Source organism: Marmota marmota, unplaced genomic scaffold (genome assembly GCF_001458135.2).
Source record: "Marmota marmota marmota unplaced genomic scaffold, marMar, whole genome shotgun sequence".
NCBI lineage: Eukaryota > Metazoa > Chordata > Mammalia > Rodentia > Sciuridae > Marmota > Marmota marmota.
The window spans coordinates 41818032-41832299 of record NW_026000108.1 but is presented as its reverse complement, the minus strand read 5'-3'; the positions used below and the strand labels follow the sequence as shown (position 1 = coordinate 41832299).

The 14268-nt window shown below is 37.1% G+C and overlaps 1 protein-coding gene across 4 annotated transcripts in view; it reads left to right on the top strand.

The window, feature by feature from the left end:
- Positions 1-398: 398 nt before the first annotated feature.
- Positions 399-14268, top strand: part of LOC125610974 (cyclic nucleotide-binding domain-containing protein 2-like) — a 95108-nt gene continuing 81238 nt past the window's right edge. For 2 of the 4 annotated variants that reach the window (XR_007341086.1, XM_048784511.1), the window contains exons 1-4: positions 399-570; positions 3188-3302; positions 5161-5235; positions 13027-13115. Coding sequence is in view for 3 of the 4 variants with exons in the window: in XM_048784511.1 (XP_048640468.1) it covers positions 443-570; positions 3188-3302; positions 5161-5235; positions 13027-13115 (407 nt within the window). In the remaining variant the exon portion in view is untranslated. Of the gene's footprint in view, positions 571-2657; positions 2903-3187; positions 3303-5160; positions 5236-13026; positions 13116-14268 lie in introns of those variants that run through there. The other 2 variants (XM_048784510.1, XM_048784512.1) reach the window with 2 other exon arrangements.

The window sequence follows — 14268 nt, the reverse complement described above, 5'->3', positions numbered from 1 at the left end:
CTAACAGCACTTCTCAAACTTGTCTCCGAAGGACCTCTCTGATGCCTACCCGATGATTTGTCTCGCCCAGCTACATTTATTTTAAAATCAGGCATTATTTTAAAAACGAATGCAAATGCTCTATTCTACCTCTTCAGCTTATCCTTTTTAGTTTCACATAAATAAATAAATAAATTAATCAATTAATTAAAGTTCAAATTCCCCACTTCCACGAACGCATTGACTGTTTCTGCTCCAACTCCACGGCTCTCGCCCCGCGTCCCCTTGCCCCAGACCCGGTTCACTACCTGGGTGCCCACTTGGAGGAGCCAGGGGATCTTTGAGTCAAAGGAGTGTCCTTTGAGTCAGAGGAGTGTCCTCCCCAGACTCCGCCCTCCGGCCACCTCCCAGGAGGGCGCCCAGCTCTGGGCGTCTCTGGGGACCAAGAGTCAGAAGTGCACAGATGGCGATGGCTTTCACCCCAATCCCCGGGGGCTCTTTGGGGACGCTTGGTTCTGGGGCTAGGGAAAGGCTGCGACGGGCCGCGGGGATCCTGGCGCACGTCTGCGGACTAGCCCAGTATATGAAAAGGTAACTGCCGCCCAGGTGCTGGCCTGCCGCGGCCAGGGCCGCCCCTTCCCTCCTGCCCTGATTCCGAGGCAGCCTCCACTGGGCTCCTTGGGCAGAACAGAAGGCAGCCAGCCAAAGCAGCCCCGTCGGCCCCTCCGTTAATTTGCTGGTAATCCCTAAGGGGAAAATCTCTGCCTTTCTTCTCTGGGGAACCGTGTTTAGTCGCCAGTGACCCATCTCACCTTCTCTAAGTGAATCAGAGGTGTTAATTTGGCCCCCAAACAAAGAGACCTGAGAATGTCCCAGGTTTATCACATTTGCCTCTGGAGCGTGCAAGAGTCAGGAAACTGGCCCCCTGGGACTTGGATTGTAAGTGTTGCTCCAAGTGTAGGGAGTAACCCTGGGAATGTTTGCTGACCCAGGAGAGCTCTGGGTTAGTGGTGGGAGTCGGACAGACAGCATGGGTGGCAGAGGGTTTTATTTTTGTTTGATGTTTGTTTTTCCTGACATGAACTGGATGAAGAATTTACCTATAGAGGTCTTCATGGAAATGAAAAAAAGCTGACTTTGAGACAGCATCTGCTATAGTTTGGATCCAAGCCAAGCCCAATTCACAGTATTTTCCTAGCTCCCTTTAAATTTTCACTTTATGGCTCCTTTCTGGAGGATTCTTAGGGCACAACATTCACTCTGATAACTTCATAATCCAGCCCTTGACCTTACTGGTTTAGATAGTTGTTGTCCAATACAAATACAATGTAAATCACAAATGTGAATTACATTTGTAATTTTGAATTTTCTTGTAGTCACATTAAAAAGGGGAAGAGGTTCTGGTGCCGTAGTTTTTGCTTATAATCTCAGCTACTTGGGAGGTGGAGACAGGAGAATGCAGCAAAGTTGGAGGCCAACTTGGGCAACTTAGCAAAACCTTGCCTCAAAATAAAAAATAAAGGGTTGTAACTCAATGGTAGACCACCACTTGGTTCAATCCCTAGTGCTACAAAAACCAACAAAAGGATAACAACGAAAATCTCTAACAAGCAAAAACCCCAAACAGGTGTGTATAAGTGGGGTGGTGGAGAGAAACAAGTGGGATACCACATGATAATTCAATACATGTATACAGCGTGTAACAATCAAATTAGGGTAGTTAACTTTTCTATCTCCTGAAACTTTTTTTTATAGAATGGGAAAAAATTTTTGCAAATTATTCATCTGATAAAGGATTAATAGGCAAAATATATAAGGCACTTTGTAACAAAAACAAATAATCCAATTAAAAACAGGCAAAGGATATGAACAGACACTTCTCAAGAAATTTCAATGACCAGCAAATTTATGAAAAAATGCTCAACTTCACTACATCATAGAAATGTAAATCAAAACCATAATCACATATCCTTTTGTTCCAGTTAGAATGGCTATTAACACAGAGACAAAAAAAAAAAAAAAAGCCAACTCTGGTAAGGATGTGGCAAAAAGAGAACTCTCACACATCACTATACATCACTGGCAGGAATGTAAATTAGTGCAACCACCGTGGAGACCAGTATGGAAGTTCCTCAAGAAACTAAAAATAGATCTACATAGATCTACATATATCCTGCTTCTGGGTATTATAACCAAAGGAAGTGATTATCAGCATATCAGAGAGACACCCCCACACTCATGTTTATTGCTGCATTACTCACAATAGCTAAGGTATTAGCTATCTATCAACAAAAGAATGGACAAAAAATGTGGAGTATAGATACATATATGTGTAAATACATGTATATGTATAAACATATAAAAGAATGATATCCTATCACTTGCTGTAAAATGGATGGAACTGGACTACATGTTAAGTGAAATAAGCCAGATTCAGAAAGACAACATCTGCCTGGTCCATTTCACATGGGATAGAAAATAAAAAAATGTTTGTCAGAATGTATAGATAGTGATTGCTAGGGGCTGGGAATGGTGGAGGGGAGAGGGGTTAGTGGGAGGTTAGATAATGGGTATCCAAACACAGATAGATAAGTTCTAGCATTCTACAGAATAGTGGAGAAACTACAGTCACAATAACTTATTATATATTTTATGAATAACTAGAAGAGAGGAGGAACTTGAAGGCATCACTCTCCTGACGAGATTAATGCAGTCTGGACTGTGGAATGGGTCAGGTTTCAATGGGACTGTGTTAGTGCCCATGAAAAAATGGTTTCTTATAAGTGGATCCAGCAATTCCCCCAAGTCCCTCTTCCACATGCTCACCACTCACATGCGTTCTTACCAGTGTGATGCCATCTGCCATGAGGTGCTCAGCAGAACTGAGAAGATGCTAATGCCATGATCTTGAACCCCCAGAACTGTGAGCTAAACAAACTCTTTTCTTTATAAACTACTTGGTCTGTGATATTTTGTTGTAGTACCAGAAAATGGACTAAGGGAACCACCTTGATATTAAGTTGTCAATTTCACCTTATTTTTTGAATATATGCCATAGAATTTCACTTCACATCCTGACTTATACATTAATCTGTATATGTTCTACTCTAGTTGACATATTTCCATATTAGCTTGTTATTGTGCATATTTTCTCCATCAAGTAGGCACCTATTTTTTTCTACATAATTTTCCTTTTTATTTTCTGCAGATACATTGAGAAGAGTCGAGCAGAAGAGTGGGCACGATTTTACTTGAATATGAAGAATCATTCAGCTAATGAACCATTTTTGTTTACCATGAGTGATTTTTCTAAATATAATTTGGTTAGTATTTTTTGTTTGCATCCTAATTAATAACCATAGTTTTTAGAATAGCAAAATCTTAATTCATTTTAAAATTATTATTTTTTGATTATAAATGTGATGAATAATTATAAGATATCACCTATGGTAAAGGTTAAAGGATAACAATGTTCATTGTTTCCAAGACATGGAGAAATGAACACTTTCCTCCTCTTGTGGGCATGTAAATTCTTACAGGGATCTGGAGGTCAATTTGACAATACATAATATTGTCCAGAATGTGCACGCCACATTCCTTGGCTTACGGATCATGTGTTGTCTCACCTCTGTTGTATTTTTCTTGGCAATTTTAGAAATTCACCTCATGAGTATGATAAGTGCACACATTTGTATATTCAAAATGTTCTTTCAATTGTTTATAACTTTTTAAAAAGAAAGCAATGTACATTTCAACTGTTTTTATTTTGATATGTAAAAGTATTATCTTTACTATAACATTTTTATAGTTATTTTTAAAAATTTGAAGTAAAATAAAAGTAATTCAGGTTTCATGAAAGAAATTTGGAATTTATAGAAAAGTCATAAAGAAGAAAATGAAAAAGATTAAAGAATTTCATCCCAAGAGGACAGACGATCAATCTTAACATTTTGGATATATGATTCCTTTCTTTCTGTGGATATGAATGTATTCAAAATTTTTATGGTGATATATGTTTGGTAGAACAGTTTGAAATTTTAGCATATTCAATACTAAACATAATTTGAGATTACTATTCATATCATTCTATCAAATTAAAACTTAATTCTGAAAATTAGTTTATTATGTTTAATAATGATTAAAAGTTTATTAAAATTAGAAAATTAGCTTATTCTATCAAGTTAAAAGTCAATTCAAAAAATTTATTGATTATGCTTCCTTTTTTAATACTGTGTATATATAGTTAGTAAGTATATGGATATCAAATAAAAGCAATTCATTCTCATTTTATTTGGTACAATTCAATTATTATTATTAGTCATATCAATAACAGTTTTCTTCTGGTTGCAGGCACTTATTAAGAGTAGATTATGTAGGGTTTGTCAGGGTAAAAGTTTGTTTTTCATGGCCCTGTGTGAATAACATTTACTAGATCCATTAAAACAGTCCCAGCTTGGCACAAGTGTTAATTTGCTCATATGGTATAGTTTCCAATGTAGGCAGGTGTCAGAGTGAAGCAAAGTTCCTTGACTTAAGGATCTCTGTTGTATTTCTTGAGTATATGAGATCACATTCATATAACTTTTATTACAGCATATTGTTATATTATTTTATTTTATTATTAGTTATCATTAATCCCTTACTATGCATACTTTAAAATTAAATGTTATCATAGATGTGTAGGTATAGAAAAATAGTATATATGGGGTTTGGTACTGTTGATCTTTTCAGACATTCACAGGGGGTGGTTGAGCATATCTTTCACAGATATGGAGGGGACTGTAAATACTGTTGACCCTTTTTTAATGGTATTCAAAGTCTTCTGGTGAGCCTGAGATTAATTTAAATCCACACAGCGACTCATGATCATAACTCACAAAATAGCATTTTATTGTGCAAACATCCTCAGCTTATTATAAAGGTTTTGTTGTCTTAGTTATAATCAAACATGTCTACACTTAACGGTCAATAAATTCCATTACTTGCTACTTCAACTGCTTTAAGTAAATCTTTTTCTTCAAGATATTTCAACAAAGTTTATGTGCAGAGTTTAAAGTCAATATTACATAAACATACCACTTCATGTTCCCCAGACTATAAATCCTTCACAAGTTTTTAGAAGAAATTGTGTCCATGGGAACAAGTAGCATACATTCAATGTAAATACACTTTATTTTACAGAGCAAAAAATTTGAAAAGCTGAAGACATTGTTGTTCACTCAGCCTAAGCAAAGGAGCCAAGAAAATCTCAGAGAGGTAAAAAAATAATAATAATAATAAAAAATTTTCCCTGTACATGTTAATCAATTATGCATTTCTTCTATCAGCATAGCCCCCGTCCAGCTCGGGCTACTGAACCAAGGTCACTTGGGTGAATTTGGGGTGACAGGAAATGACCTCACAGACATGGAAAATACCTTTTTATGGGTGTCTAGACGGCTTCCCGCCTCCAGTCAGAGGCTCCCACAAGAGGGGCAAGAGAAAAACACTGCAGGCAGGCGACAGAGAGGGGGAGCACATCCTGAGGCTTGACCTTTATTATTGGGGGGAGCGAATCCATAGAACATTCTATCCAAAAAGGGCAAAGGGTAGGGTTACAACAAACAGGTGGGTATAACTCAGCCCCATCAAGTGACACCCACTCCCAGAGCTGTGCCTTTCTTACCTGAGCAGAGGCAAGACCACGTGCATTACAGTGGATCGATTCCAGTCCAGTACCTTCTGGCTCAGGACTTAAAGATGTGTGCATAACTCCTGTTCAGGGCGGCCCCTGACCTATCAGTTTCAACAAATAACACGTTAACACTATAAAAAATCATGCCAAATAATTTTACTTAGATTTCTACCATCCTAATCCTTGCCTAACTTTTAGAAGTTTAGAAATCAAATTGAGATTAAATAAAGGTGGTTGAGATATTAATATTTTCTTTTGGTCTAGTGAAGCAATTATTTTCTTTCATTACTTTTATACACTGATTAAAGAAATTTTAGTCCCCGAGTTTCTAGTTTGTGTTCTATTTATTTGAGGTATGTATTTGACATAAATAATTGATTGTGAATATAAATCAATTTATTTAAAGCCTATTAAAATGTTTTCCATAGCTTTAACTTACTAATCTTTGAATGAACTTCAGTGATCCATTATGTGGATGTGAATTTTTGTCCCTAAGAAATTAGGTGAACCTAATTCTCTATTAAAATTTTAGTATGCTTAGGCAAATCAGAATTGTGTTTGTTGTTTTTTAGCCTCTAAAGAATGTCATGTTTTATGAACTAGCTATAAAGTAAAAAGCTGTATTGATTTTTAAACATTTTAAGATATAAAACATTTCAGAGTATCCTAAAGAATAAAGTGCAATATTAAAGTATTAATCATTATTTTTGGCATCAGACATTTCTAAAAGTGGGTTTTTTTTTGTGCATCTGACATTTCCTTGAATATACCTACACTATTTTTTACCAGGGGGAATCCAACATTAGTAAATAGCATAGCCATGGAATTCTTGTTGCTAGGAGCTGAACTTTTTATCTGAGTACAGAAAGCTCTGAACTTAAAACCTGGAGAGAGTAATATAAGTAAACATGATTGAAATTAATTTTTCTCATATAATCATTTTAAATATTTTTCCTGAAGGTGTATAAACAGACATGAGGTTTACTCTATGAATTACATGCATACTATGAACTATATATCTTCTTTTTTAAAAATTTTATATCTTCTCTTTAGTTATACCTGACAGTTGAGTATATTTTGACATACTCATACAAACACGAAGTATGTCTTATTTAGGATCTCAGTCTTGTGGATGTACATGATGTGGAGATTCACTGTGATGTATTCATACGTGTACATAGGAAAGTCACATTAGATCCATTCTCTGCCTCCTCTTGTGTGTAGCATCCACATATCAGAAAGAATATTCAACCTTTGGTTTGGGGGGACTAACTTATTTCACTTAGTATGATAGTCTCCAGATTCATCCATTTACTGGCCAATGTCATAAAGTTTTTCTTTTTTATGGCTGAGTAATATTTCATTGTGGGTATATATACCACATTTTCTTTATCAATTGATCATTGAAGGGCACCTATGTTGGTTCTATAGCTTAGCTATTGTGAATTGAGCTGCTATAAACATTGCTGGTGGGACTGAAAATTGGTGCAACCATTCTGGAAAGCAGTATGCAGATACCTCAAAAAGCAAGGAATGAAACCACATTATTCCTGGTTATACCACTCCTAGGTATAATCCAAGGGAGTTAAAATCAGTGACACAGCCACATCAATGTTTATAGCAGCTCAATTCACATCTTTTTTGAGTAAGCACAAATCAGTCAAGATGTGTTAAATTATCAAGCAGTTGTGATTCACAGTAGAGATTACCAAAGAATGCTTTCCAGGATAGGAAGAAGTGCCAGGGGTGAAGATACTGATGATGAGGTGGAGGTGACAGCTTTCAGAGCCAAGAGTAGAGGGCAGGCGTCTTACAGTAGCACACTGGCTCCTAATCATTGCAGCTTCATGACCCTGTGTTTGGTGGTTTAAAAGGCTTTTATTCCCCTACAGAGTCATTCATTAATAGTTTATCTCCCCACTAAAAAAATAAAAAAAAAATCACCTCTTACCATCAGTTAGCACTTTTGATCAGCAATATGACTGATATTCTCATGCTGAGTCGATTCATGATTCTAGCTGAAGCAAATAAAATTGACATATTATTCTGACTTTACCATAGGTACATGAATAATCTCATTTAACTTTGCAATAACCCCCAAATTATTGCCATGGTCAATATCCAGGCGCTCTCCCCCTATATTCTCTCCTAGGAATTTTATAATTTCTAATCTTATGTCTTTTATTCATTTTGAGTTGACATTTGTGCATGATGTAAGAAAAGGGACCAATTTCATTGTTTTGCAGATGGAAATCTAGTTTTCCTAGCAACATTTATTGAAGATTGTCTTTCCCCCATTGCGTCTTATTGGTGCCCATAGTTAACCACATATGTTTGTATTTATTTCTGGGCTCCCTATTCTATTCCTCTGGTCTATGTGTCTGTTTTTATGCTAGAACTATACTATTTTATTACTACCATTTTGTAATGTAATTCTGAATCAGAAAGTATAATCCTCCAATTTTGTTTTTTCTTCTCAGTATTTCATGGTTCCATATGAATTTTCGATTTTTAAAAATTCATATGAAGAATGTCATTAGGATTTCAATAAGGATTACATTGAGTCTACAGATTAATTTGGAAAATATGGACATTTAAAAATATTAATTCTTATGATCCATGAGTGTGATATATATATTTCCACTTATTTGTGTCTTCTTCAACTTCTTTCACCAATATTTTTGAGTTTTTAGAGTACAGACTGTTCATATCTTTGGTTAGATTTATTTCTAGTTTTTTGATTTGAAGCTATCATAAATGGAATTGTTCTCTTAATTTTTTTCAGTTAGATTGTTATTTGTGTATAAGAATGCTACTGATTTTTATGTTGATTTTGTGTCCTGAAATTTTATTGAATTTGTTTATTAGTTTTAATAGTCTTGATGGTGAAATATTTGGGAGTTTTACATACAGAATAATGTTATTTGCAAATGATTTTCCTTCTTCCTTTCTGATTTCAAGTCTTTTATTTCTTTTTCTTGTCTTATTGCTCTAGCTAGTATTACTGTGTTGAATGGAAGTGGTGAGAGTAGGTAAGCATGCTTACCTTATACTGGAATTTAGTGGAAAAACTTTCATTATTTCCCTGTTGATTATAGTGTTACTTGTGGGTTTTTCATAAATATCTCTTATGTTGGGGAACTTCCTTCTGTATGTAAGGAAGTTTTTGAGAGTTTTTATTAAGAAAGCATGTTGGACTTTATGATATGTTTTCCATGTCAATTGCTATGTTTGTATGGTTTTTGTCTTTCATTATGTTAATGTGTATCACACTGATTGATTTGGGTATGTTAAACCATTCTTGTATGTAAAGGATAAAACTAAGTTTGTCATCATATATAATCTTTTTTATGTGTTGTTGGATTTAGCTTGCTAATATTTCATTTAGAATTTTTGCCTCAATGTTTGTTGGAGCAATTGGCTGGTAGTTTTCTTTTCCTTCCTTTTTTTTGGGGGGGGGCATGTTTGTTTGATGTCTTTGTCTGGCTTAGTTATTAGAATGATACTGGCCTCATAAAATATACTTGGAACTATTCTCTCCAGCTGCAATGTTTAAAAAGTATTGGCATTAATTTTTCTTTGAATGTTTGCTCAAGTTTACTGGTGAAGCCATCTGGTCCTGAGACTGTCTTTGTAGGGAGATTTTTAATTTATTATTCGATCTCCTTTTTTTGTTGTTTTTTGTCTGCTCATACTTTCTATTTTTTCCTGAATCAATCAGTTAGATTGTATTTTTCTAGAATTTCATTTCATTTCCTTATATCTAATTTGTTGACAAATAATTATTCATAATAGTTTCTTACAATCCTTTTTGGTTGTGAGGCATCTATAATTTCTTCGCTTTCATTTTCAATTTTATATAAGTATTCTTTTTCACTTTTTTCCTGAGAAAATCTGTAATTTCTCCACTTCTATTTTTTATTTATTTGAGTCTTCTCTATTTTTTTCTTATGATAGACTAGCTAAGTGTTTGGCAATTTGTTAATTTTTGAAAAGACCAACTCTTGTTTTTATTGATTCTTTCCATGGTTTTTCTATTCTCTATTTATGTTCTGATTTTTGTTACTTCCTTCTGATTTGGTGTTTAATTTGTAATCCTTCTCCTAGTTCCTTGAGGCATAAAGCTAGTTTATTTATTTAGGATTTTTCTTTTTAAATATTGACCATTATTGTTATAAACTTCCCTCTTAGAACTGCTTTTGCTGTATTCCATATTTTTTTTTTATTTTGTATTGTCATTGTCACTTGTTTCAATATATTTTTTCATTTCCCTTTTGATGTCTTCCTTGACCATGTTGTTTTACAGGAGCATGTTGTTTAATTTCCAGGTATTTTCTAAGATTTCTCCTGTTGTTGATTTCTAATTTCATAGCATTGTGGTTTGAGCCAATGCTAGACATTATTTTGATCTTCTTAAATTTGTTTTTTTAGCTCAATATATGATCTATCCTGGAGAATGTTCCATATGCACTGGGAAAATGTGCAGTGTTTTCCTGTTGGACATATACAGATTTCTGTATATGTCTGTTGGGGCTATGTGGTTAAAAGTGCTATTCAAGTCTAGGATTTCTTTATTTATTTTCTATTTAGTTGATCTACCCATTGTTGAAAGTGGGGTATTGCAGTTCCTTACTATTGTTGTGTTGCTATCTATTTCTCCTTTCATGTCCATTGATGATTACTTTATATAGTCACACACTCCAATATTAGCAACATATATATTTACAATTATCATGTTGTCTTGATGAATTGATTCCTTGAAGTCTATTTTATCAGAGATAAGCATAGCTTCTTCCCTGCTTTGGTTACAATTTGCATGGAATAGCTTCTATCTTTTCACTGTCAGCCTATGAATATCCTTAAAGATTATCTGGATCTGTGGTAGATAGCATAGCATACAACATCCCCCCCCCCAAATCTATTCAGATATTCTGTGTCTTTTAATTGAAGAATTAAAACCATTTACATTCAGGATATTATTGATAGATAAGGACTCACTAACTTCCCTTTTCCAATTTGGTTTGTGGCTTTTTGTAGCTCCTTTGTTCCTTTCTTCCTCTCTTGTCCCGCTTTGTGACAAACTGTGGAACAAGGTTTCTGTGCTCGAGACCTTAGGAAACTACTTCAGCATCTGGGACTTGAAGCACAGGGTCATTCTCCGAGGCATGCATGGATGTCATCTCCCACTAAGCTGGGATCTCCTGCTCTCAGGCATACCCCAGCAGCTCAGGTCCAAGGGACTGGGTATAACTGGGGTTCTGACCCTGGGGACAAGGTACCATCTTGGTTCTGGGAAACCATGGTGCTCCAGAGGTTTGGTTCCCCAGGACCAAGGCACAGCTGCAAAATTGGGACCCAGAAACACCAGGGAATAGTGGCACCTGGGGGTCTAGGGAATAAACTACCATATAGTAACGATTCTGGGATGATGGGACACAGCAGTGGTTCATGCTCTGTGAGGTGAAGTGCAGCAGCCTTAAGAACCCAAGAGTGGGTTGGGGATGCTGTGACTTGGGTCCTAGGTGGCATGGAGCAGTTCGGCAATGACTCCATTGCCTGGAGAAGTAGCTCAGACTGTGGAGAGCTAGTCCAGTTCCAGGTTGGCAAGCTGTCTTGGAGGTCAGGGTGACCAAACTTGGCCAAGGCTTAGATTTCTTGAGTTGGGAGGTGTCATATCTGCTCAGCCTCAGAAATCACAGCTATTTGGATCCCTTAAGGGAGATGGTGCTGCATCTGCTGTGGTGCTAAGAGGTGCAATTGCTCCTGTGTTCTAGAGGCTTGGAGTCCCCAGAGGTGGCCATAGCCTTATTTGTAGTGGGTGGGAGACTGTTTTTAAGTGCAGGAGGCCTGAGATCCCCAAGGGGTAGGGTGCTGTATCAGCTACGATGCTAGGGGTAGGGTGTGACTATTCCAACGTGCAGGAGGCCTGGGGTCCTGGGGGATGAAGTACTGCCTTGGCTGTGGTGCTGGGGTGTGACAACTCCAGTAGCTCAAAACTCGGGGTTCCCAGTAGCAGGGTACCACTTCAGCTTGGCCCTAGGGGGATGGTGCACTAGGACAGTGCTGGGACTGGGATAGGTGGAGAACAAAAGCTATATGGCAGCGTGGCCCTAAAGCATAATAATTAGCAGCTTTGCTTGGGGATGACATGCTACTGGGTGGGTATGGTGCAGTGGTGGTTGAGCCTCAGGGATGGGGGAATGCAATGGCTACTCTCCACTAGAACAGGGCGCACTCTACAAGTGGCTCTGGTTCTAAGATGGTAAAGAACAATAGCAGCACAGGAAGAGGACAGCATCTGCTCCCCTGTGAAGTAGCTCAGTGCTTAGAGTCCAGCAAGGCTCAGAGCCTCTGAGGCTCCCGGAGTTTCCATTAGCAAAGATGGTAGGTGTTGATGATGGCATGGACTTCTAGGGTCCTCTCGCTTACTGTTTCCCTGCAGGGAGAAGGTCCTCCTGGTTCTGAGCTGATCCCAAATGGGTGGATGCGGTGTTGGAGGCAATGTATTTCCTTCCTTTCTCAGTGGGTTTCTGTTTCCTTTTTGCTCCTCTCTAGTGCTCTTCTTTAGTTAATTTGGATGAAATGTAGTTGAAAAGTGCTAGGAACTTCTAGCTGACCATCTTGCTGACACCAGCCCCTGGAGCTAATCTTTGTATAAGGTAGGAGTTAGGGGTTCTGAGCTATTTTTTTAGACTTTAAAAAATGCAAACATTTTAAAGATTTAGTAGCCATGTCACGTACATTCTCAAAAATAGTAGGCAGATCAATATTAATGCATATCAAACTTAGTACTTTCGAAGAAGGGAAATAAGGCATATCTGAACTTCTCACTTCTAGTAGCCTTTAAAGAAAGACCATCTTCACAGAGGTAAGTGAAGTTCTGACATTGTAGAAGTTCATGCGTGAATGCAGGTGAGGACCATCATCTTCTTGCTGTGTCTCATGTCTTCTTCCCTTCCACAGGGGAAGTTTTGCCTTATTAGGATCATACCAAGCTGGGCATGGTGGCATGCTTCTGTGGTCCAAGCACTTGAGAAACTGAGGTGGTACGATCACTTGAGTCCAAGAGTTTGAGACCAGCAAGGGGAAAACAGTGAGATCCTGCTCTCAAAAAAAAAAAAAAAAAAAAATCATAACAAAGTCTTATCACTCTGTTCATAGAATATTTTATATCCCAGTATCCACTATGTAAAACTTGGCTAGCCTTTGGAGAACACATAAAACCTATTCTTGTTTTGATTATCAGAAATATTGAAGGATCCAAGCTAATAGCAGAACATCAGCATAATAACTTCCCTTTAGACCTTTTCTAAGCTATTATTTATTTATTTTCTTTCTTTCTTTCTTCTTCTTCTTTTTTTTTTTTTTTTAAGATTCAACAATGTCTAAAGATGAACAGGTCATTTTGCAGTCTGCCAAATGAAGTTCAGCTCCAACTTTGCCAGACCGCAATATATCAAGAGTAAGTGACACAGCCTGGCATGGTGGCACAGGTCTATAATCCCAGCGGCTCTTGAGAGGCTGAGGCAGGAGGATTGTAAGTTCAAAGCCAGCCTCAGTAACTTAGTGGGGCTGTAAGCATCTTGGAGAGACCCATCTATAAACAAAATACAAAAAAGGGCCGGGGATGTGACTCAGTGGTTAAGAGTCCCTTGGTAAAATCACCAGTGTATAAAAAAAAAAAGTAAGTGACGCAGAAATATTCCATTCAAGTCTTTGCAGTCCCTAAGAAAGGCAGTGCCAGATGGTGAGTAGAGTTTAGCAAAACTCCAGAAACAAAAGGCATGTTACGAAACGAATATTGACCAAAAGGAATATGTCACCATTTGTAGTTTGTGCTTTGAACTCTGTAATGTAATGATGAGTTTTCAAACCAATCTGAAGCAAACTAGAAAACAGGATGAAGACTAAGATTGTTATAAGCAAAGGAGCAAAACGATAAAAAATGACTAGACTTCTACAGAATGAGGGAGAACATGCAAATCCAGGCAAAATGTATTAGGCAAAGTACTTTAAGTTTTATGATAAAGGTCTGCACTTGATAATTTGTAATTTGGAGTCACCCCAAATCTCTTTAAATGCTAACTAACTTTTTCATAGTTCTTCATAGGTTAACTCTACCTTCTCGGTATGGACTATAAACAAAATAAAACAAACAGAATAGCTACCTTTTTCAGAACCCCTCTTAATATATAAGACAATGATTTAGATTCTGATAGATATGCTTTGAGATATTTTGATTTGAAGTTAATATATAGAGGAAAAGCAGGGCGAGGGCCTCAGTGTTTCTGGTACAGGAATGGGCAAAGGTCACATGAATCTTTGCTTAGGTGAGTTGGTTTCCTAACTGTGGTGGAGATAGTGTGGAGTGGGTTTGGCCCAGTGTCTTCACCAGAGTGGATGCTAGAAGTTGAGCCTGAAAAAACACTTTACTAACTTTTTCAAAGAGTCTCTATGGTACCTTATCCCCGTGGTAAACCCTTTCTTAAACCAATCCAAGTGGATTCTGTTGTCTGCAATTCAGAGCTGTCTAATATAAGATCCATTTGTATGTGATTCCTTCTTAGAAAAAACTTGTGAATCATTGACTGCTTTTCTCAGGAGACTGTCAAGTA